The 26,501-nt window shown below is 36.6% G+C and overlaps 1 protein-coding gene across 1 annotated transcript in view; it reads right to left on the bottom strand.

Annotated features, from left to right (window-relative positions):
• Positions 1–26,501, bottom strand: part of SOX6 (SRY-box 6) — a 272,975-nt gene that overhangs the window by 226,650 nt on the left and 19,824 nt on the right. Inside the window, exon 3 of the mRNA XM_014962253.1 lies at positions 12,735–12,978. Within this exon, the coding sequence (XP_014817739.1) occupies positions 12,735–12,978 (244 nt within the window). The remainder of the gene's footprint in view (positions 1–12,734; positions 12,979–26,501) is intronic.

Raw genomic sequence — 26,501 nt, 5'->3', positions numbered from 1 at the left:
AAATGATGTACGTTTATGGAATGGAGACGACAAGTTTAAACTCCATGCAAATGATGTACATTTTTGGAATGGAGAATGATAGCCTTTGCAAGAATGAGCATCTGCCTAACTAATTTTATATCATCACTTCTATGGGTAATTAAAATGTAGAAAAAAAATAAAAGAATAAAAGGTATCCCTATTATTTTTGGTGGTTTGGCCCTGCACCTGTAGTGTTGGGGTAACTAAATAGCTACTCTAAGAAACCCAGCAAGGATGACTTTCTGAGCTCCATCTTTTTCTAAAATCAGAAATGGTTAGAAAGAGTGGCTGAGGATGCCGCAGGATAACTGTACAAACTGAAAGGCATTCAAGGGATTAAATGGGAAAATGGAAAAACTGGAGGCCAGTCCAGTGTAAATACCTTATCCAATAATAGCAGAACTCAGCTAGAAAAAAATCTAAATCAGCTGCAAGTACAATTATCTACAAGAAACAAAAGCAATTCCCACGCATTCTATGATTCCAGATAAATTTGTGAATGATCTACAAATAAAACGTAGCTAAAATGAAAGACTGAAAAGGCTTCAGAAGGAATTTTATAGCTAAAGAATCAGAATAGATATTTTTACTCCTACGTATCTACTGTTGGCAGCTTTCTTTCATATTCCAACCATATGAACAGTTTATATTGACCTCACATTCATGACAAACTAGAGAGATCATAAACCAATGAGACAAGGGAAGCATTTCTATTATATTTTCTCTGGAAAGGTGACTCAGTTGTGTTTGAAGGGAAGTTGCTACTGCAGCTTTTAGCTTACTGAAAAAAAAACCAACAGTCACAGCAAATTTATGCAGGATTTTAATTTGCTTGGTGGACCTTACAATCTTTCATGGAGCAATGCATGTCATGTTTATGTCCTGCATGACCTGCATGACACTGCATGACCAAAAGTGCAACTATCACACACATCAGATGCTGGTGATTTGATTGACATTCACAAGCAGTATGCAGATACTCTTCTAATGTAAATGCAAATACATCCTGATGGCCCAGGTACCCTCTGAAAAGAGACTAGTGGATCGCATATATTATCTGGGAGAAAAGGTATATCATCTCCACAAGTTGTTTGTGGGTCCTCTTGCTCTAATAGATAACCTACTCTCACCAGAAAACCTGAAGTCCAGAATAGAAAAGAACCACCATTTCTTATCATAGAACAAGAAAATAAATTAATGGTTAGGAAAGGCCAAACCGGTTCTTTTGAATAATGAAATAATGAAAGAGAGCCTATCCTTGAGAAACTTTATGAAGTCATCTTTCACAGAATGAGGAATCCCCAGTTTGTTTGACCAGAATAGAAGAAAGAAAGGGTGCTTTTAAAAGTATTTTTTGTGCTCTTTCCAACTGCATGGAAGAAGAGGTAAAGACAAGTAAAGTGCCTAGCCAAAATCAACTCAAATGTTTTCATTTTGCAAAATCCAGCTGCGTAATCCATCAGCACGGATGAAAATTCTCTATGTAAATCAACATTTCTCAGCATAACTGATAATAAGAAAATGGGCAAAAGAGTATGACTGATATGAATATCCAGTTAATGCATTTTGACACAATCTTGTGCCTGAATTCATGCAATAGCTACATAATACACTAGACAACTGACACATCCCTGAATTCTCAGATTTAAAATTCATGTGTTTTTCTAAAATGGCATTGTAAGTCTAGACTTGAAATAATATCTTCAACGCATGATGGCCCCTTTTAAACGTGCATTTTTCCAGGTGTGCTATTTTTACTGATTTCAGTGATTTCCATGTAAGGAGAGGGAGGAAAGGAAAATATTATAAGATAAATAGCAAATATTTAGTCTAAGGAGAAAAGATTTAACATAGAGCATACTTCTTCATCCAACATGGCTGGAATTTGCTCACAGTAAACCCTACACATTTTTAACCTTGACTATATTAGGATTAGTTCAACTTGCAGTCAAGAAATAGAACAATATTTACATATTAATGTGTCCTTCTGAAGCATATTTTACTTCCAAGAACAATGGAGTGCTTATAAAAAAAGAAATTTAAGGAAGATCTATATCTGTACAATTTTGAATCTGGCCCTAACAGAAAGTGTTAGGTGGAAGTATTGCTTACTACAGATGACACAGCAAAATGTGTTTCTTCTCAGTTTGATCCAAAGTGACATCTGGTGCAGATTGCTCAGGATCCCACCATACCTTTGCTAGACTTATAAAACTATCCTCCCATTCACTTGCTAATGCAGGACAGTTGTAGGACAATTGTTCATACCCATACCAGAAGAGACAAGGATATTGCAGAGGGATTTTTGCCCATCACAATGGTGGAATTTCCGGACTAGCCCTTAAAAAATGGTAAACAGTAAAAATTTGAAGACAGCTTATTACACAAAATTAGGCATAAATCTGACTGCTTGAAGATCATCATGTATGAAAATCCTAGTGCCCTAGAGAGAGCCTAAGACAGTGCTTTCTGTCTTAGCTGAAGACAGAAACTCAGTCTGGACCACTATTCCAGCTGCTTACTACACAGGAGGAACAAAACTGAGTCTAGTTTTGAAATGTTGGTTTTTAATAAAGGTAAATAAAGGGCATTTTTCTTGTATACTTTTCCTTGCCAGCCTTTGCACAGATGAAATTTTATTATAGTTCATTCAAACCACTGTGCTTATTGTTTTGACAGGATGTCCCAATTTTAACAGATTAAATACCCAGCCATTAAAATTCAAGGATTAGGTTTCAAAGTAAATGGAGAAAAATAAATAAATGCACAAAAGAGGGAAAACCAGAAATTAGCAAGGCATGAATGCTAAGACACTACGCGTGGCTCACTCAGGGATAGGTAGCCTGTGCATGAAATCATGCTCTTACTTATCCCTAAAACCTCTACCTACTCACAGGTCAATGAGAAAACAACATGAAGATTTCCAGTGCCATAGGCTAAAAGCTCTCCTAGGTCCACCCTTGGCCTTTCTCATGTCAAAGGGACCACCAATCCAAGTTTGCTATGAATATATGTGGTTGAAAACCAGTGCCCACAGTCTCATCAGCTTTTCAGGCTGCCTGGTGTAAACAATGAGTGGTTTGTTAGCCATCCCTTTTAGAGCTGCTGTGAACGGCTCAAGTACAGTTTTGCCAATGGCCGTAACAATTCTGAATAATTACAAACTAAGACTTGATAAAAATAAAAAGGGGAACTCTTTGTGACTACATACATAGTATTTTCTTCGCACTCCATAGTAATTCCTTCAAAACTATTAGATTAAGGCAACATGTACAGATATTTCGGCATGCCTCTTACCCTGAGAAAATGATTTTTTAGCATGTACATGCACTACATTTCACAAGTTGCATTGGTAAAATTCCTCAAAAAGAGAGCTGCTTAGTTTCTGTACAAAGGAAGGAAAATCCTTAACATTCTTAGATGTTTCTGTTGAAAAAGGATTGAAAAAATAATCGTCATTTTCTTGTTAGTGTAAAAAATGTATTTTCTTGTGTGTGTAGATTCTAACAGTTGAAGTAGTTCATTTTCCCATCTGTGGTCTCACTGGTTTTAACAGGATAAATGAGGGAGTACTGCTATAAGTGATGTTAATAAGGGTATTGAAAGTTGACCCTGTATTTTTCATCTCAGGAAGCTGATGTTTACAGCAATATCTGCAAATTGAATCATGAGACAACTTGTGTCAACTTTTATGAAGCCCTTTCACTTCCAAAATAGAGCAAACACACACAAAGTCACAGTTCTATTGGTGAAAGATTGTAGGCTAAAAACAAGATTCAGTATTCTTGTTCCTTCCTCTGAATGTCCAAAGTACAAAATAGAGGGGTTGCATTTGGGGGCTGAGAAGCAACAATCCCGGTTTGGGGGCTCCACAACTATGAGCAGAGATCTCATAGTTGATCAGATTTCTCTGGGACAGATCTCTCTTTGGGATCCTCATAAGGGTTAAGACCAGAACTGGGTTCCCTGGTGGGGAGGCTTAGAAGAGGGAAGTGCACAAGGCTGTGGATTTTAATAAGAAGACATCACAATTCCTTTATGGTGGCATTTCTGTTTCATGTAGGGAGGATAGATCCCATCTCAAAGAGAGAAGCTCCCTGAAGGTGAGAAAAGAGGAAAACTCGGGAACTGAAACTGTGGGCTGTACAAAATGAGGGTCACGGTGTCAGTTAGCAATTAAAGAATAACTACCATCAACTTTGAAAGTTGACGACTGCAGTCCTACTCAATAGGCAGAGAGAAAACTGTTTCTGTAAGAGTTTAACTGAAATCACAGGATGAATGGCCAAGAAGAAGTAGAAAGCAAATATTACTAACATAAAATGTGTTAGCTGAATTGCTTATTTCCATGTGGATGAGGCTTTTCTGTTATAAAGGGATATTTATCTGTCTCTGCATTGAATGGGACACATGTAAACACCCCAGGAAAGTTGGATATCCAGAGTGGTTTTGATTCCAAGTACTAGAGGCATGCTGGCACTTGGAACTAGTCTGGAGTTAACATATAATGAAAGCAAATGTTTACAAAATCATTTCCAATCACTACATTAAATAAGGTCTCCCATTTTGAGGAATTTAATTAAATAGAATTAAGAGAAATTAAAAATCTAAGTGATCATTTCCAATTCTCATCCGATTAAAACAAAAACAAAAGTTTTATTAAGAAAGAGTTATTTAAATCCAAGGCTTGAAAATGACTGCTATGAGCTATTGAGAGAATGTCATTTGTAAAGTCTCAGAAAATTATGCTAGTGGGAGGGCAAATGGCTAGTAATGGAATAATACTTCGAGTCTTTAACTCAGCATTTACTCTGATAAAACTTACACTGATTTCACTGCCAAAGTATAGGCTGAATACAATCTGTAAAAGGCCTGTAGGTCATCTTTTATACACATCTAAAAACCTCAAGAAAAAACAATACAATTTTAAGCACTAGCTCTATGCCAAGAAATAACATGCTAAATGAAGACGAAAAAAGAGGAAAATAACTTTAGTTTAGATCAAAGTTTTAAAAATGAGAAGACATAATGATCAGACATACGTGATATGAATATGGCCTTATGAATAGGCCACTGCAAAACTAGATATCTGTTTGGAAGGAATAGGCAGGAACTTTTTGTTTGATGTAAAATATGACTTCTTAGTTGCAGTAATCCCTTCATGCTCAATTGTTGGAGTAAACCAAAGGAATACAGGCATGCTGGCTTTTAGGCAGAGAGATTTCAGTAGGTTACAATTTTTCAACTACGTGATTTAAATCCTTCCCTATATAAAGGAGAAAATCTGTGAAAAATATTGACAGGCATTTTGCTCCATTCCAGAATAGAAAATCTCCTAAAAATTCTTAAATACAATAACCAAACCCTTCTATATGGCAATCAACTCACCCACAAATTATATGCATAAACTCGTGTGTGCTTTTGTAAGTGTTTGATGCTAAGGATTTCCTTAATTGTCCAAATACCATATGTCCTAACTCCCTGTGTTTAGGTTTGGTAATAAATCACAGTAATATTGAGACTTTATGCCCTGGACTTTGGTTAAATGCTATTATTAAGGAAAAAGGAACAGACAACCTTTTACAGAATGAGTATTTAGACTTATATTTTCATCTAAACTGAAACTGAAGATGCATTGTGATCAGTCCCAGCTGATTAGCACTGTTTACCTTTTGGGTAAATAAAGACACATATTTTGTGATGCATGCTTGTCAGAAGCTGCCAAATAAAACAAGGATTGTGTGGCTTGGATATTCCAGAGCACTTTGTGTATGTCCGACTTCCTCCTATTAGGTCATCTTTGTTGTCCGGCTCATAACTAGATCCATTGTAAACATCAAAATAAAATTTGTATTTATGTTTTTAGCAATACCAAATGCACATGGAATTACTTCTCTGTGTATAGTTACATGCCATGTATTACATGCTTTATGTTTCCCTTTTAGCATCTGCAGAGGAATGCACGCAGGAAGCCAGCCTGCTGCACAGAGTACTTGTATGTCTTTAAGGTAAACACTGATGAAACATTTGGAAGATTGAAATAAAAACAAGACATTTATGAGACATAAAGGTATCACATAAAACTGTTGTGAATTACAATAACATTGGCTGAATCCCAGAACAGATAATCCTTATAAACATGCAGGAATGTTGTAAACTGTATATGAATGTCAGTGATACAGTACATTAGGAGGCTCATATTACACTTGGTGCTGTGTAAGTTTCAGTCCCTGGATTTTTCATGGTCTCAAAGATTAAAATAAATATATGCAGTACCTTTCCTTCCTCCGTGAAGACATTTTATGTACACAGTTTTATTATGCTGAACAAAGATACCAAAGTCTGTTTTTCTTGAGCTGTCAAAGTACAAAAGAAATGCAAAAAGTCCTTGCACAGATGTAGTAAAGTGCTGGATTTTATCTTTTGGCAGGTGCTCAATATGCAGCCCACATAATCACATGTTAATGACTGGAGTGTGTTAATCAGCATGCATACCTGATTCCTTCTTGCCCAAGGAAAAAAAAAAATTTAACAATTTAGAGCATGTTAATGCTTCTACTTTTGAAAAAAAATCACGTCAATATACAAAAGTGAATTAAAAACTTTTCAGAAATTGCTTTATAAAAAACACGGAATGCAAAAATTAGAGAAAGGAATAAAATGACTACAGGTTTAAATGAACATAAACTACAAGTTTTTTGCAAAGAATTCAGGTGATGATTAATTCTATTTAAACACAGTTCACCCTAGAATATAGGCAAAGGTTTAAAATAGACCATGCATTTGGGAAAAAAAAAATTGTACAGCATCAAAATGAAAATAATACAAGTATAACGGACATGCCAAAACGAGCAATTATTTCATTCTTCTTCAAATAAAGTCAATTGTGTATTTCACCACCTCCATTAAGCACATTATCCTGCACACTTCCAAGGAACTGTTTTATTATTTTTAATATGAAATGTAAACATCATTTTATGCTAAACCCAGTAAAACTAAGTCTTTGATCTTTCAAACCTTTAGACACGTGCTTAACATTATAGTTGGTAGTCCTGATAAAGTCAAGTTAAGCACATACCTAAATGCTTTTTCAATCTAAATAATTTTTTTTGAAAAAAAATATTTCTATCTTTTCTGCAATATATTTATCACATTTTATGGAAAAATGAAATATATCAACTGTTTTTTCCATACTCATTAGCTTCAGCCAAAACTTTGCACCCATGCAATTAAATATGAAGGTATTTATCTAGATAAAAATTCTGGTGCACTACCTGGAATGCAGAAATAATATCACAAGCACAGTAGAATTGCTTTCGATCATCACAAAACTCAGATTTGTACATGTAAATAACAGCTGCATGAGCAATTTAGCAGATACAGAATTGCTAGAGCTTAGGGCATTTATATTTGATGCATTTTATATGCTCATATCCAGCCTGTAAATGAACTAAAAATAAATTTTCAAAACATGTAATTGTATCTATAACTTTTGAGAATTTGAAGCCATGAATTTATATAACAACAAATTCACAGTATTTAGCATGTGTAAACGTTATTCACTGATCTTTCCTAAAAACCTGAGTTTATTTTCCTTAAAGGGGAGAACTTTCAACAAGAGACGTTAATAACAAGGAAAGGGGGGAGTGACAGGATTGTGCTTGTTTTATGCAGAGACAGTAAGCACTGAAACGTTAAGACCTTCAGGATATCACCTATTTCTGTTTTTCTGATGCCAGTAGTTTTGCAAAAGCTATATAACAACAAATTGGTACTCGGTGATTTAAAATTATTTTGAAAGGAACGAATCCATGCGGCATTAAGAAATCTCCACTTTCCCTGCTGCATACACAAATCTGCTATCAGCATTGCTGAGACATACGTGCAGACTCAGTGGAAAGGTAGCAGCAAGCCTTTCACTCGCTTGGCAAGAAGTCAACAAAAGACAGAGACTTGACATAATTATGAAATATATGTCGATGTTGCCATTAGAGATAAAATCCAATGAGATACTTTTCATTTCTAAATGCAAGGGCTCTCTGGATGATGTCACAAAATGTATAGGGAAACGTAGCATATATTTGGAGATAACTAACTTGTATCAGTATATGTATTTGCTTTTCCTCAGTCACAAGGAAATAAGACCCATCCTTTAGGCTTGACTTGCTGCTGTGGTTTCCTGTAACAGTCTCTCACTGCATCATTCCAAGTAACAGTAGAGGGAAAAAGATGTGGACACCCTTGCTCTGTGCATGCAGATGCTGTCTCTATACCCCCCGTGGTGGTGGGCAGGGGAGGAACATCAGTGGGGAAAGAAAAACAGTGCAGTGACCAGAGTGATCTGTCATCATGGATAGTGATCAGCACGGTGCCTGCAAGTTCTTCAGAAAGCCTGTCTGTTACCAGATTGTCCTTACGTATGGAAGCAGAATTTGCCTCTCTCTTCTGGATTTCTTTAGGTTAAAGCTGCTCCAATTTATTGTTCACAAGGCCCATATCTAGCCTTTACAGCCATGGGAATGCACCATCCCATTCCTCAAACAAGATCAGGTGACTTGTTCATCTAATTTTGTATCTTGTTGTTGGCATTGTTTTCTCCTGATAATTCAGAGCAAAACCAAAAAAACCTTTGTAATTTACCTCACAAGATGTGCAGGGCTCTATATGAAGATGGAGCCCATTCCCAGTTCCCCAGGGGACAAACCACAAACTATGATTCTCCATTTCATTATGGAGAATCTGCTCTGGCGGGGGGGTTGGACTAGATGATCTCCAGAGGACCCTTCCAACCCCATATGATTCTATGATTCCATGAATATATTATTGGGATACAACAATTCAGTTATTATTAAATTCAGTGAAAGTATGGTTGGTTTCCCCCCCCCCCTCTTAATTTCTCGGGCTGCTGCCCCATGAGAGCCAGGCTTTGGATGCAATCTAAAAATTTGCCTGTATTTCTTGCCTGTTATTCACTGTCCATGGGAGGAAACAGTATACTTTCTTCATTATCTTAGTACCACTTTGCCCTCTTCCCTACAGTTTACTGAAGCAAACAGACATGCCCTTAGCCTAAAATAGATTTTATTTTCTAGTAGAACTATAGGCAGCAGTACATACCCATACATCCAGGTACTTTTATATTAAATTACAGTTAGTATTATAATTCTTTCAGCTCAGCAATATGAAATTACAGAAATCTTTCAGTCTTTTTATTTTCTCCCCACTGCAGCATCAAATTGGCTGGTGATACGATATTCACAGTGTAAGTCATTACAGGTCTGACGTTACAGTTGTTACACATTGCTGAATCTGTCAAATGAAAAGGGAGCACAAAGGGAATTTCCAAATGCAGCTGCTATTTCCCATTTGTTAAATCCTTTTATTACACCATATAAGTACACAGCTGGGAAATACTATAGAGTGGGAGTTAAAACAAAATATTTTGGCTTCCAGACATTCAGAATACACAAAGGACCCAGTGGAAAGCAATGCCTGATATCAAAAGGGAGTGAAAGTTTGAAAACATTTCTAGCCAGTGTGGTTTTTTTATGATAATACACAATGTAGTTTAAAGGTATCTTACATTACAGAAAGTGCTGCATACCGTAAGTGTTGGGAAAAAACTCTATCTTTTTTTTCAGTCAAATTGCCCTACTACAGTATCTTTTTTCACTTAAGATCTGTACGGTCCTTGTAGCATGTTACGATGCATACTGCGTGCTCTCACAAATTCCAGTGAACTACTTAGTAGTTTTTGAGAGCACAAAGGATTCAGGATTGTGCCCTTGATTAGATATCACCTAAAAAAGAATTTTTTTCCTCCCCATATGTTGACACAGCATTATTTGGATTTACTATCTTATAACCACACAACACACATAATTTCTGCATTTTAATGACAGCACTACTGTCTTTACTTTAAGTGTAAACAGTATGAGCAGGTGCTTCTTCAAATCTGCTTTGAAAGGATCCATCTGGGAAAGGTCAGAAAGCACTTACCTTCTGGGAATTTGGCTTTATTAAGTAGAAAAGCGGTCGCTACCACAGCACCTATCTCAAAATTGCCCAACCCACCTTCTGGAATTTGTCTCTCTGGAAAGAAACTCCTATCCTCCTTTAAAGGAGCATTAAATTGCCTTCATCAGTAAAATTGCAGGCACCCCTGAATTCTTTCTTAGCGATAGTGATGCCTGCTTGGAGACTGAGGTCTTTCAGAGAAACTTTATGCAGTTAATTGAGGCTTAAAGGTTTGTTCATGAAGGACATAACTAAGGGAGAAAAAATAATAATAATAATAATAAAAAAATCAAGCCTTCATGAAGGACATAACTAAGGGAGAAAAAAATAACAATAATAATAATAAAAAAATCAAGCAATTTACCCTAAATGACAGTCCCTCAAGTAGTAAAAAAATTTTTCACCACCTGTGATCTAACTAGTCATCTCACTCACCTAAGCCCCAAATACACTGGGACCTCGCTCCATGTATTTCAGATCTCTTTTAAGTGCAACCAAACAGCTTGGCTTAGAACTTCAGTTTTCACTTCTAGGCAAGCCTTATAAATTACACCCAGCTTTCAGCTGGGCAAAAAAATCTGTTTGATTTAGCTGAGAGCTACCTAAATAAGGATGACACACATCCACCACCAGATTCAACCCATGGGAACTGCAGAAACTCCTAATGATTTTCAGGACATTCATCTACATACGCGATGGAATATTTACTGGAAGAAGGAGAGAGGAAAACCAGAGTGCTAAGTCACTCAAGCAAAGTTTGTGCACCTGTTCTGAAACATGATAAGCAGGGTATTGATTCATGCCTGTCGAGAGGTACAGCGAGCATCAACATGATAGTGCAGCATTAAGAAAGAAAACAGCGATTGCGCTCTCTTGCTGTAAGTGTAAACCCTCTTCAGAACACAACCCATCATACTGCAAGAGGGTCTATCATTTTGGCATAAGCATTGCTCCAGGTCCAAGGAACACCCTGAAGCAAAAATAAAGGTTTCAAGGGACTCCTAGAGGCTAGGAGTTCTTTTCTCCCTGGGACACAGTCATTTTTTCAATGTTACTGGTGCCCTCAGACCGAAATTCCAACAGTGTAAGTGCCTCTGAACAAACAGGAAAGTAGCTGATGAATTGACAGATTTATTTTTTCCATCAACAAACTTGATCAATACTTTCTAGTCTGCATTCAGCTTTTCCTGATAACAAACATGTTTAAATAATTCTGATGTGCTTATCTCATGACTTGGACAAAAGAGTGACTCTCCATCCAAAATGAGGTTCCGTCTGAGAATTCTGCATAGAAGCCATATATACAACTTACACCTTGCCAAATTATTAACTTATAATTATTTTTATTTAAAGACATTTTTACAGTTGAAATTTTGCCACTTTCATGGCAGTTTCCATGACTGATGGAAAGTTCTGCACTGGGTTAAATTGTGCATTATGTATTGGGTAGCATTTTTCTGGTTTGGCTTGATCTTTTGAATTACTTGGATTTTAGCAAGAAAAAAAAAAAGGCACTATATTAACAAAATAGATATTATTGTAGTTTTATTATTTAATTAACTCCAGGGATCACACTATGCATGAAGAATTCCAGTATCTACATTGATTAATGCATTAGAATTATTATTTTTAGTCAAATTTGAAATAAGTTCATTATTAGAGATGTCAAAAAAAAAATCTACAATTGCTTTTTAACCTTATTGAAAGCTGCTGATTCCTACTGAAAAAAATGTAAATACTTGCCAAAAAAAGTCCACTCATAGACATTTAATAAAAAATACAGAATAAATTCCATGAAAAGGCGGGGTATTCTTTTTAAACTAACTGTGTGAATTTAATGTCTGTGAAAATCACTTTATGGAGTCTGGAATTATGATGTTCTGAATTTACAGACCACCTGGCTGTTCCACACACCTTAATTCTGTTCCTGAGGAACACAGGCAAGGAAAATAAATTGACTGAGATGCTACGGCCATTCAGTCTTCATTCAGTCTGCCCATTTATTGCAGAGTTTTGGGGAGGCAGAGACAGAATTACAACTGCAAAATAATTTTATCTAGGCTACTGAAGAGAATGCAAATAATAATTCTGATGAGTGCTAACATCACCTATATACAAACTAGTGATCTAAAGAAGAGCATGACATAGTTACTTATAAACGCTTTTCTGCTCCATAAAAAGTTGTAAGTTCCCATTAATACAGTAGGGTGTGTCACCTAAAATGCCAGCTTCTTTGTTGTGTAAAGCTATAATATTCTAGATTTGGTGGGTCCTATTTCTGAGAGACAAGTAAGAAAAAACACATTAAAGTTTCTTCCTTTAGCACAACACTTTGCCGATGACAAACAGTTGTGAGCTACATCCTCCTGTCAGAAATTAATGCTTGAATATATGAGCTAGAGAGGTTATGACATAAATCAAGGTATGAATGAAAACATGATAAATAGATGCATTTCCTTTCGGAAAGTGAACTCATCAAATGACCTCATTCATATAGACCTGTATACTTAAGAAGATTATACAACTGTAATTTACAATTACACCATATTGATGTTGATCTATTGCTAACACTGACACTTTAACATTTAAAAAGCTTTACACCCATGAAGGATTGTACCGAACATGTCTTTCAAAATGAAAGTGAACAGACTTATAATACTAATTTAGAAAGGCACCGTGAGAACTGTGAAACTCACCATTCTGTGTTGGGCTGAGATGACTCCATCCCACTCAGGATCTTGTTGGATGGTCGTGACAAGAGTCGGTAGCTCCTCAGAGTGAGGTTTGTTGTGCATTACATTATGCAGAGGCAGATGGGAGGTCGCATGCTGATCACTGTTACCCTCTTCCTTGTCTCGTGATGCTAAGTCCTGGGTCATTGTTTCCTCTCCATCCGCTGCACATGCAAATGGAGAGGTAGCTTGCTTGGAAGACATACTTCTACACAACAAGAAAAGCAGACAAAAAGAAAACATTTGTGTTAAATGAAAAAAAAAAAACCCCAAGCTCAAAACTGTCCTCTAAACACACCACACTTGCCCATAACAGTTAAAAAGTAATCATATGCAGTGAACAAAAGTACTCTAAGAAGTACAGGTTTGAGGAATCTAGATCCAAAACACTATGATAAAGAATTTATTGATGTCAAGTCAAGGTCGGGGTTAAGTTATATGATGTCATTCTATTCATTTAGACTTGTCAAACAATATCATTTTCCCCAGCCATAAGAAAATAGTGATTTTATTGGTACTTTCATGTTTATTTTGCATAAGAATTCAAGTCTTTAAACTCTTAATACCACAAACAAGCTGAAGGTTATAAGCAAATGTTCAAATGGGAGAGTCCATCGTGATGTCCTAACCTCATTCCTTCCAAGCAGAAGATGTTTTCAACACAGATGAGAATTTTTAAAACCATTTCAAATTCTGCTAAGTTAGTCCTTTTGCTATTTGTTTAAAGCTGCAGCTGCTCTTAACCTGTTTTTACAGGTTTTATCCAGTTTTACCTTTTGGAAAGTGTTTTGAGATGTTCATGTGAAAAGTGCTCAAAAACTGAACGATTTATTGAATGGATGGATAATATCCGAGCAATCTTTTACAGTTTGAACTAAAATCTAAAATAATTATGCTTCATTTCATGTTAGGCACCAAGTACAGGATACAGCTCAACCAATTACTTTAAATTACTTAAAAGTGTAATGAATAAATGCATTGATTTATGTTAAATGTCTTTTCCTAATAATGGCCTCTTATTACTATCTCGTATGCAAACACAGCTTTCACCACAGTTTCTGCACTTAGATGAAAATAGAACTGACTTCAACTCAAAATATGAAAACACTTTGTTTAAAGTTTCTAATAAGATTAACTGCAACTGTTAAAACAATCATTAATAAACCTGAAAGAAGACAGCTAAAATATATTAGCCATTTTCCCAGGTTTTAGTAACTTTAGAATATCCTTGACACTGAAATTGCTGAGAAACTAAGGAATACGATCTTCACCTTAATTGCTTTTTAACAATAATTGATTTCATACCATTTCTTTAAAAATGCACAAATCAGTTAACATAGGAAACCACATGAGCATTTTTCAAATTAGCAAATCATTAACTTGCTAGTACTGTTTCTACAGACAAATAAATACTGATTAAAGGGTCTGGAAATCTGAGACTAACAGTTAAATTTACAAATCTGTCACATGCTTTCATGAATATTACAGTGAAGGAAATATCAAGTGCAAAGAAAAATAATTAAGTTAATTCCAATTTAAACAGTAGTTTCTATGTAGCAGCCTGTGTTTCACGTAGGATTTAACAGCTAATGCTAAATTTCTCACAATTAATGAGGGAGTTCGGATTTAGTATCCTACAGTGAAAAAAAAATTAATATAGGATCAACTAATCTAATTATGTACAGTTCTATATGAAAGTATTACAAGCTTTGAAGTGCTTTGAAACGCATTAAAACACTGATACCTATTTAGAATAACTATTCTGCAAATAGAGATAATCCTGCCTCTTAAACTCGATACCGGTGGGGAAAAAAAGGTTTGCGTTTTCTTTAGGGGAGCCTAAGTGTAAGTGGGAGTCTGCTATTAACGTTGCCAACAAGCAGAACTGAGGAATTTAAACCATGTATTACATTCTTACTATGCTAAAGAATTTGTGTTGATGCTACAGGGAACATGCCAGGAGTTCAGCAACCGGCATTATTGTACGTACTTCAAAAGGTTCTGGTTCATAATTACTATGATCCAAGATAAAATAAAAGGTTTACTTTCCATTTTCTCATTAAAATAGTCATGTTAATGCAATCACTCACATGAAAATATAAGTCCACACTCTATGCAATTTGAAAACGAGACATGAAAACCGAAAGCCACAGTAAAGGACTTTCCTCTCTTTCACCTTCTCAACAAATCTCATTCCTGTTTCAAACTGAACGAGCTTCTGTGAAAAGCAATAGCTATGGCTGTTTCTTCACCATAAATTAATCATGACACAAAACTAGAAATGAAAATGTCTCTTAAGAATAATTTCAACTACAAACTGCACCAATGAATAATAGTGCACAATCCTAATTAAACACAACTCTGCAGCTGCAAAAATAGGCTGAATCTGTCCAAAGCTACGAGTTGGCTTTAAAGGCTGGTTTGTAAGGGACTGTTTTCTTAAGGAAGGCTGGGCCCTCAGTCTTAATCAGCCAATAAATTATTTCCTGCAATTACATTAAATAGAAAATTATCTTCAAATTGGGAATGTTAATTGAAAATCAAAATTCAGACTGAAGTTTAGAAATTACATGCTGAATATAATTAGTCTAGAAAGGCTTCACCTCTATTTCATAAACAGGCTTTTGGTATTTCCTCAAGTGACCATTCAGTAAAGCTATCTACTGGTGCAGCACTGCAGAGGAAACACTTCTTCTTTGCCACATACTCTAATATACTTACCACTTATCCATGATGTTTTAAACATAATTAAATAAAAATCACTATTCATGTCCTGTTGTTTATGTTGATTACATAGAAAAAAGGGAATTCTGTTAACCTTTAAAAAAAATTATATTGACAAAGTCGCATTCACTGATAATCTCAAGACATGCCCAGCAACTTTTTTTTGTACTAGACTAAGAGAACGGACCAAGAGCAGGGTTCAAATGCTTTCTAGCTCCACCTATCCCTTTTCTCCACTGCTGCATTATGGTCAGACACGTTTTCACACTACACTTTGCTCAGTCCTGGAGCCTGAGAAGAAAGACAAGCTCAGGCAGGCCTCCAGGCACTTGTTCTCTTCATGACGTAATTGTTAGGGAGGTGTTTCACTTCTATTTTCTCCCAAACCTTTATTAAAAAGGCAAAATTTAGCACATTAGTCATGGTCAGGGGCCAGCACTTGCTAGTACTTTTCATGTTTTTGGTTGCTAGATTTTAAACGTTGGGGTAAAAGGGACAGAGATGTAGGACCGTGCTATATTAAGCCCTCCACCTTTTTTCCCAGCACAATCATTAACTCAATCAATACACCTCATGTGTACATGTCTTCTGAGGGTGCCAAGTTATGCACCAAATATTGATTATGCCTGGGTTTATAATCAGTAAAATAGAGTAAATATAAACTCTGCAACCGGGCGTTATTCAGTCAATTACTTCATGCAGGTTTTTACTCGTTACCTGTTTGGTTTTGCTTAAATGGGAAGTCCCAAGGCAGAGTTTGGCCAATAACTCCAAGGTCTCATCAAATTCAAAGGGAGAAGAATCTGGCCCATTTGAGTCATTTATCTTTATGATAACATTAAACCATAAAACAGGTCACTGCGTTAAAATGTTTTAATGTTAAAATATGAGTGTGAATAGCAGTCAAATTTTAAGCCATAATAAATTCCCAATTTCACACTTAAAATATTCAAAATGCATTTGCTAAAATCCCCGCAAGAGGGAAAAAAAATAATATTCATAATAAATAAGGCTTGTAAAAGGTATCAGAAATTTGCTAATTTCCATTATATTTTATTTTATTTTTTCTCCTATTATCAATTAAATTCACTTGAATGATTTTTTTTTAAAGTTTCTGATAAAAAAATATCTCTCTAGTTATAACCCCTGCAAACAGGGGTTTATAATGGAAGTGCTGACACAACCCTAACTACAGCAGCGCAAATGGTGCCGCTATAATACACAAAATCAAGTTCTATTATTCTAAACTATCCTCGCTCGGGGGGTTTTCTTTACTGTGCTCCCAGACAAACTGCTGAAGCATGAAAAATTTAAATGCAATCAAGTGGGTCCAATTCTACTTTACTAGAACAAGTGTCTACAGTGGTACAATCTTAAAAGAAGATGCAACAGATTTGTTTGGTGCTTTTCTTTCTTTTTTCTTTTTTAGCTGTTTATTTATAATACTGTGCAGTGGAGATAAAATAAGAGAGGAAATTACACTCACATTATATCAGTATATTGATTACACAGCACACAATCAGAAAGAAAACTACATTGTGAAAGTGTTGCTTTGGTTAAATGGACAGATTAGCTGAATGCAGCAATCACTAAAGGTAGAAAATATACCTAATGGGTATGAAAAAAAGTTGAAGGAGTCCCTAATTATCTGAAGACCTATCACCTACTCAACTTTGGGAATTAAATAAATCTTGATTTGGATTTTCCAAAACTAGAATAAACTCTGTCTCATTTTGAAATCAAGACAGAAAGAGGAAGGGATCATTTATCAAAACCTCAGTAAAGCTGAGGAATTAGACCCCAATTTCAGTCAGCCTCAATACCCAGGTAGTAAAGCCAAAATTGAACTGCTAAGGGTTTTTTATCTACGTAAAACTAAACTCATCCCATGCAGCTCCATTCTCTATGTATCTGATGTGATTTTTTCCTTTAATCTAGAGAAGAAATTCTCTCTGCTCTAACAAAGACTCCACATCAGATTCTTAAAACATGATTTTTCCTTTTTTCCTACAGACAGTGTGTGTTTTACCTTTCTAAGTACAAATAATAATACTTTCTCTTTTTTTTTTTTTTTTGGTCTAAGGCTTTGCTACTGTCTTAAATTCTTCAAACAATGTGTATCTTCTTTTTCAAAACAATTAGATGATATTCCTGACATGAAAGGCTTCCAAAGTCTAAAATCTTCCACCCCTGCTGACTGCTCAAATGATTAAACGTTATAGAGGAAATTATGGCTAGACCCGGAGTTTTAGCTGCTAGACATTTTAGAATCAAGCCACAACGTACTAACACAGATAACAACAACGTGATAGCCCTGACACTATTTCAGAAACATATAAACTAAGCAATAACAACGAGATATATGGCAGGGCAGACTTGTAGTTGGCCGGAGACTCCAGCTTCTGCTCTGCTCCACCCTCACGAAGCATTCATAAACCTAAAGGCATGTCTACACTGCAGCCACATAAATGACTGCTTTGTAACGCTGAGATATCCAAACTAATTTTAAACAAGCTCGTTTCTGATAGCACTCCAACTACAGTAGCGTGGTACTCAGATGGACTAATTCAGCCTGCTTTAGTGACTGCAGTATAGACATAACCCAGGTCTACAGCTCCCATAGTAGATTGGAATCAGATTAGATTAGAAATACATTCGCTTACAGAGCTTTTATGAACAGTCTCCATTCCTTTTCCCCAAAGTGCCAGATTAAAGTACTTAAGTGCATGATTAACTGTAAGTATGCAAGCAGTCGACTAATTTCAAATTGGACTACTCGGTTTCAAAAAGTTAAGCACATGTCTAAGTGCTTTGGTGACTCCAGAACTAAATTAAGGATGTACTCATAACCTTTTAAATATTTCCTTCTACACTTTTATGCTAACCTGGTGTTCATAAAAAGTTAAATTCAGCCACAGCATCTTAGCCCTCCCCATCTTCTAAAAGAGCAACAAATAAGCATACTGCTCTCGTAATATTAAACATGACTTACAGGACCTTTCCTTACAAATCAGCACTCAGCTTTGGGATAAATTAAATGCATTGTCTACTCCTCTTTGCCTGCACTGCCCATGGTATCCTTCCCTTTCATACTTATGGCACACCTCATCACCTGGTGGTCCTGTGTCTTTCACGGATCCTCAAACCCCTTCTGAAACTCAAGGGGGTCCTTTATGCAATTTGTTTTCCAGTGCAAGTTCACCTATACAAGTACAGGCCTGATGTAGAACGGGGTACACTGACATAGTTATAGTTGTTTTCCAGTGCAAGTTCACCTATACAAGCACAGGCCTGATGTACACTGACATAGTTATATAGAATTTACTGGAATAACTTACTTTTATCTAGCTGCGAACCAGTTTAGCATACTTTAAACATTCAGGAAAACCGATCATTATTTTTGCTGTATAAAGATACCAGTCACAGTAGTGTTCAGACAGACTTAAAGAAAAGTGAAAAGTCTCTGCCAATAGCCAAAATATTTTGTGGATCTGACCCCGTAAAACAATGTTATGTAGGCATAACTCAGTAATGCAATTCATTGTAAATTTAATGCTGTAATCTGTCTGCCATTTTAGAATAAACAGTTATTTCCTAAAATTCTGAAATCTCATCTCTGTTTTCAAGGAGCTTTAGTAACAGAAATGAGCAATTAGTAAAATATTCCATTCTCCTGGGACTCCACACCCTGACATGAATCCCTACGCACAGACCCCATACAAATGGACAAGGCAACAATGGGAGACAATCTCCCAGGTTCTGTTCCTGGCCCTGGGTCACAGCAAGGCCCTTGGCCAACCAGCTCAACTCCCTCAAGCACTTTGTCTTCATTTTGAGGAATACTCCAATTGGTTATATATAGATCATAAACAGCATTGCAAGATTAGAAAGTTTATGGTGGTCACCAGGATCACCTTGAAAATAAAAGGCCGGGGGTGGGGGGGTGGAGAAGGGATGGAAGCAGAAATGATTCCAGAAATGATAGCTATAACATTAATGGAGCACCCAAATCTCCAGCCGAAATAAGCATCGAGCTAAGCAATACACCCACGGCTTCCAAGATACACAGTCAGCTATTCTTGCATTTGTTTTTCCAATCCAGACAAATTACACTTCCGCTAATAGATATGAACACAAAGCACAAAGTTTGACTTCACATTCAGACTTCCTCAAAGCTCAGAGGGTTTGGAACAATTTTTATGGTGTTTGTTCTCATTTGTAATTGAACAAGGTGAGAGCTAAACAGTTCTTGGAACTTTTTTTGGAAAGCCTTTCTCTTATGTTCTGCCATTACAGTGACCTTCTCAGCCATGCAGCCACAATAAAATATTAGGGTTAGGGATCAACCCTATTTCTATTCATCTATTTGTCAGAAGTATTAAAATGGATGCAGCAAAACAGCCTCACAGCCCCTGATGACTGTTCAGTGAAAATCCAAAGTATTTATTTGGATTCATAAAATGCCAAAAATACAACCTACCTTTCTAGTAGGTTAAATGTTCTGTTCTCTTTATTAACTACCAGGAGCGTTGGCTGAAAATACCCAAGTTAGTGAACTCACATTGAAGGCAGTAAAGGGCAGTGAAAGAATAGTCATTTAGCACCTGGGGTGTGCTCATCTTCAGTCACTGTAGTTAATATTTTCTGTAGTTTATATTTAGCTGACAATATTGCTGTGACTTTATTTAAACAGCTTGAGACTGTTCTTTGGACTGGAGCTCATATGCCTTGGAATGCTTTGACTCATGAATTGTTTCTCCTGATAATGTTACATCACGTAACCACCTCTGTTTAATTGGTTGGTATTAGCTTCTCAGTGATGACTGCCTTTAAAGTCCTATGACTACGCCATGTGTCTGTGGGTATCCAATTTCCCACTGTTGGAAAAAGAAAAAGAAAAAAGGCAGTACTGACTTCCAGTTATCTTTACCAATAACTATGGGAACGAGAGCGAGCGTGCCAAGAATTTATCCATCAGCAACTTATTAGGATTTGTTTTTTTAGGCAGCAAGTAACAGAATATACAATATAAATAAATGCAATCATTAACAATAAAATTAAAAAACAATGGTTGCTATAAATATGCTTTAATTCACATAATTTTTTATGAAATAGAATGACTTAATTGTTTAGCTGAATGATTATATAAACGGTTTTTATAAAGGATGCCTAAAAATACTAAGAGGAATTTATTTTAGCATGTGTAGATTTTGAGTTGAGATTTTACAAAAAATACAAGAATACATTTATTTTTTCCCTCCAAAAGCCAGTTAAGAATTTTTTTTAATAACTAGAAATCTTCCTGAAGACATTTAAACCACAAGTTCCTGAAAGGTTCATTAAATCCTGTCAATACTCTATGAGATACATACACCAGCGGTAAGAGACAATATTCTTACATTTTTTCCTCCTACAGGTAATGTTCAGGAGGTGCTTAAGATTCCATGTAATGAGTTAAACAGTTAATTTTCAGTCCTACAGATGTGAAAACAAAAGGTTACGTGCCATTTCTCTGCACCTCCTAATTCAGAACAGAAATATTTTATCTACAGCCAGATTTCTCTCCCCTCCTTCCCTGTTCTCCTCCCTGCCCATTTTTGCTTCTCATTTTTAAGTCGAATGGATCACCTCAGCAGGCAGTGAAATGAATATCAATTCCAGGCTCACCTGTAGCCCGTTGTACTAAGCCACCTAATTAGTACCTCCACGTAACATGAAACAATGTCTCTGCAGCTCAGTTACGGATTGTCTCTTTAATAAAAACCTTACACTACAAGCCTAAAAACATTTCTAGCAGGCAAAATATTTCTGATTCAGTAGAGGTTACGCAAGCATCAAAGCACTTAAACATAGGTGCCAAACCATATTGCCAGGAGCTCTTAGTGCTGTGAGGACTGTTACCTGACAGCTTGGTGAATATAAAATTACTTGTTTCTTCAACTGAAGACAATCAAATTGTCACCTTCCATTGTAATAATGCACAACTAGGGATCAGCAAAGTGCCAACATAATTATCAGGAAGAAAACAAAACATAACAAAAATATCAAATCTAAATTTCTTTAAAGGGTAAACATATCCTCTGGTTATTCACAAAGAATTTATTTTTTTTTATTTATTTATTTTTACTGTCAAATATCCCAGTGTTATTTAGCAATAAGATTTATATACCTTTCATGAAGTGAAAAAGAAAAACAGCTAAAGAAGGTGATTCATGAAATACCAAAAATAAACACAGGTCAGAACCATGCTGGGATGCTACTCGTGCACATTTTAAAGTACTGCAAGTGTCATCAGAGAAGCTAGGGACAAGCATACGTATCTGCATTATTGTTATTATAAACTCATATATGTGAGGATTCATAAAAATTAATTCTAACTGGCACATGGCGTACTTTGGCATGAGCTATGCATGACGTGCCACTTTTATTTGTTTATTTAAATGACTTCACTCTAAGAACAGAAAATGAAGTTTGAACTGCAGGCTGCCTCAGAATTGGGACTTTCAGGACATTAAAACCTGAGGAAAACCTTTGAAGGGGGTAATCTGAATACACGAGAACTAACATTTTCACCGTGTATTTCTTTAGGTTATTCAGCAAGTGACCTACATATTCAGGAGTGAAATTTGCATTTTGGTGATGCAGAGATCTCATAACCAGAAATTGTGTTTTATATCTACAGTAGCTCAGGGCATCCTATAAAATATAAAAGAGTGTCCTAGGTAGGATATATTCTTGAAAAAATATTTTCATCTGGTTCAGAGAAATGAAGCTAAACTTAAATTCTTCTTGGAAAACTTGCATTGCTGAGTGTTACGATGGATTACCTTTTCTGTATCGATATTACGGTCACTGCCAATGCATTCACAAAGTTCTTGTACATTTATGATGTACATCATACCACGCACATCACCTTCACATACTTTTAAAGTTTCACCGGTGTTGGAGGAGTCACAAAAGAAGAGAGAAAAGCAAAATATGCAAAGCCAAGAATTGTTCTCTGACACTGCTTTTCCCCTGAAGGAATATTCAAGAACAGCAGCTTTTTTCCACCCTGCACAACTGCACCAGAGCCAGACACAATCCTAACCCTTGCAGGTAAAGCAGGCAGAAGGGAAAGATTAAGGGAAAGATTAAGGGAAAGATGCAGGCTCCACATAACTGGGAACACCTCCTGCATCTTGTCTCGGGCATCGCATCCCCAGGAGCACCAAAAAGCCAGGTTTTCCACCTGCAACCTCGTGGTTTTTGGCCACTGATCCTCACTCCTGTGCACTACACTGTATTGTACGATCCAGCACCTTCTTCTCCACTGTACTAGAATATTTATACCCTCTAGCTGGCACTCTGAATTGTGGCATTGTTTTCAAGGGGATAAGCAGCAAATTAAGGAAGACTGATTGGGATACAGGTGAGCGGGAACAGAGGAAGACAGCAAAGACTCACAACAATTTTGAAGTCACAAGCATTTTGATCAGATAAAACAAAACTTGACAAAACGCCCCACTTCCCGCGACTGGGAAATTCTGATTTTTGTTAAGAGTCCTTACAAACAGGCTTTTACAAGGCAGCATTGTGCACAATATTTCTTTGTGTTGAACTGAGACTTATACAATCTGATCCTTTAGATACGTGCACAATGGGAACCCTAAAATGTGTTTACAGACCCCTGCAGGAACCACCTCATTGAGCAGTGAGCTGCAGCTACTTCTGGGATGAAGGAGAGGGTCGTCTGAAGCAGCACACTGCTCAGAAAAAGCTTACAGGGGATGCTATGCCTAGCTAACACCCCACAGGAGCTGTTTCAGAAACACCACTTGTTTGATTGGCAATGATGTGGCCAAAAGCAACAATGCAGCAACTTCTCCCTTTCTTCCCACCAGCCCTCCAGTGCTTGGGCTGTGCAAGTTTTCACGTGAGGGAGTAGATGGGGCCCTTTTTTTTCTTCATGTTAATTTACTTCAATATGAAAATACGGAGACAAAAGATAAACAATTGCAGCGGTCTAAGAATTCAAATAAAGCGAAACAAAACATTGCCTCCTCTATTAATTAAGCCAATCAGTTGTCATTAAGAAGTGCAAACAATTTAAAGTTCAATTTGTTGAGACTTTGAACCTCCTATCCTTTCACAAGAGCCACAGATGCAATCTCTCCCAATTTTAACTGCCTTGAAAAAAAATTAAATAACTAAGACATTGTTATTCACAGTCTTATTCTTAGTATGATATACTTAACAATATCAAGTATTTTCATTGTTATTTAGTAAAAAATAAAAATAAAAAAATCATTGTTTAATATTAACCAGTTCCCCAATGCAAGTTTTGTATTTTTAACAAATTCATTAGGGTATTTGGACTAGGCACTGAAAAGAATCAGGGAATATTAGAAAGTAATTGCCACAGGTAAAACTTACACTGTTTCATCATTCAGCTTGAAGAAATTAAGCAGCGTGCAGTGCTCTGAAACTACAAACTCTCCCTGTCTTTTGGTTTCAGTTCAGCGAAGTACCACAAAATGGTTAGGAAGAAATAATTTGCAATAACTGAGGACCCTCAACTATCCTGTTTTCACGGAATATTATGTCATACAGCATCTGATCTCTAACAAGAAGGAAACATGCCCAGCAAAATCAATCTTAAGGGTAAAGGTGAAGAGTGCCCAGGCTCTGAATTCCTCCGCTTTTCCAAGTGCTCGAAGTTCCCTCTTAGTATTTTTAAATGTGCCAAAGAACATCACAAAGAACAACTATCAGAATACAAAGAAAAACATAAACCAGCACACGAACCAAAGGCCCAGACAAATAAAGTTGTCCCCAAATAATTAGAAAATAAAAAAATGTGTAAAACGCAAACTTAAAACATTGTCAGTCATTTTAAACATTTTTGCCTCTACCATTTAAATTCAGTTAGATCCCTTCCAAGTGATTTTAGCTAAAATACTGAAATAATCTATTATAATTTGTGAGGCTGTTATGTTTACCATTGAAACATACAGCACTTTGTTGTGGTTTTCATCTCTGACCCACTTTTTCCTATATTTTAGGGATAAAACATATGATCTGCATTTGTAAAGATATCTTGTCTTCTCAAACAGTGTCAATTTTTGCTCAGGGCTATATTTTGTAACAGTTTCCCACTTCGGTTTATTGGTAATAATTTATAATAGACAAGCAAACAGTACATAATATATGCAGCCTATTACTTTTAAACCCAGATTCAAATAGTTTCATTTTCTCACAGACATTTGTTGAGAGCTCTATTATCAATTTCAAAAGCATTGCCATACAAAACTTAACAGCTTTACAGGCATATTTAGCTGGTACGACTATCATCCCTACCATCAGCCATCAACCAGACAGTCCAGTGTCTGTGGTTCTAAACCAAATTCAAATAGAATTTAAAAGAATTGTATCTTTTAATCTAGGAATTAAAACACAGACATAGAATCGTTACAGATTTTTAAGTATGGTTCAGATCCTCAAGAAATTGTAAATCAGAGCAGCTGTACTGAGGTTCACTGAATCCTCTTTATTCACAGCTAAAGATATATCCTTAAAAACTTTTCTTGGCATAGCAAAAGTACATTGGGTCCCATACAATATGAAATTTCTGTGTTTTAAGTGAAAAACTGACAATCATTACATTATTACCAGGGATCATATAACATGATAATATTCCTCCAAACACTCATTGCAGAGAAATGCAAAAAATGGTAAGGTACATTCTGGTAGACTGTATGCATTGTCCTCTGGACTTTTTCAATTTATTCCTCTCAAACTGATTCAAAATACAAGATCTCTTCACTTAGACAATCACTTTCAAAAAAATAACAGCATTCTGGTAGACTGTATGCATTGTCCTCTGGACTTTTTCAATTTATTCCTCTCAAACTGATTCAAAATAAGAAGATCTCTTCACTTAAACAGACAATCACTTTCAAAAAAATAACAAAAATTACTTCTCCGACTGGCATAAGCACTGGTATCAGACAATAATTCTGGGAAGAATGAAACAAAAGCTACTGAAACAAAAACAATTTTAGGTTTTAATTTGAACATGAATTCTTACGTTGCTACTTGGCAAAAGCACCGCAGTCCAGCAGCTCCTGTGGAGCAAGGTCATGAAGGAGATGGGGGTCATCCAAATACATAAGACCCCCAGCACAGCAGGCACAGACTCTGTGCTAATTGTACCAGGCCACATCGGTGCTCAGCACACAACCAGGCTGGCAGCCTCCCCGTGGCATTAACACCACGCAGACCAGGGCTGAGGTGACAGGAGCAGGGGAGGTGCCCGTCAGCCTACCTTTGAGCAGGCAAAAAATAAAGTGCAAAAGCAGAGATTTTTTTTTTTGTTCTCCTGAATCATTTTTGGTCATTGAGGTTTTGGGAGCTGATTCAGGCAGGCAAAAGCCCTGCCAGGAGAGAAACTGGAAGCTGGCAGGGATGGCACAGGGCCACCCCGAGAAGGAGGCAGGTTTGGGGTGAGCCCCCTCACCTTTTCAGCAGAGGGGGCACACTCCAAAAAAGAGGCGCCTCCTTTCTCCTGAATCATTTTTGGTCATTGAGGTTTTGGGAGCTGATTCAGGCAGGCAAAAGCCCTGCCAGGAGAGAAACTGGAAGCTGGCAGGGATGGCACAGGGCCACCCCGAGAAGGAGGCAGGTTTGGGGTGAGCCCCCTCACCTTTTCAGCAGAGGGGGCACACTCCAAAAAGAGGCACTTTCATAAAGAGGTTCCAGTGCTTTGAGACTCTACCCTGGTTATTTTTTCATAGAAGGTGATGAAGCAGTCTAATATTTGGCAATCAGCGCAACTTCTCATGTTCCAGAAATCTCAAAATATCTTCACCTTTACTAAGCAACTCTCTCAGCACTTCCACGTTACAAACGAAGAAACAGAGACACAGTTTACTGAATTAACCCAAGGAAACAAAGGAAGTCAAAAGCACAGATAATTGAATTTCCAGCCCCTCTCAGTTCCCTGTGAAAGGTATAACTTGTAGCAAA

The sequence above is a fragment of the Calidris pugnax genome, unplaced genomic scaffold (genome assembly GCF_001431845.1).
Source record: "Calidris pugnax isolate Ruff unplaced genomic scaffold, ASM143184v1 scaffold593, whole genome shotgun sequence".
Taxonomy (NCBI): domain Eukaryota; kingdom Metazoa; phylum Chordata; class Aves; order Charadriiformes; family Scolopacidae; genus Calidris; species Calidris pugnax.
Note: the sequence above shows the minus strand (reverse complement) of the source record. Positions and strands in the feature narration are given on the sequence as shown.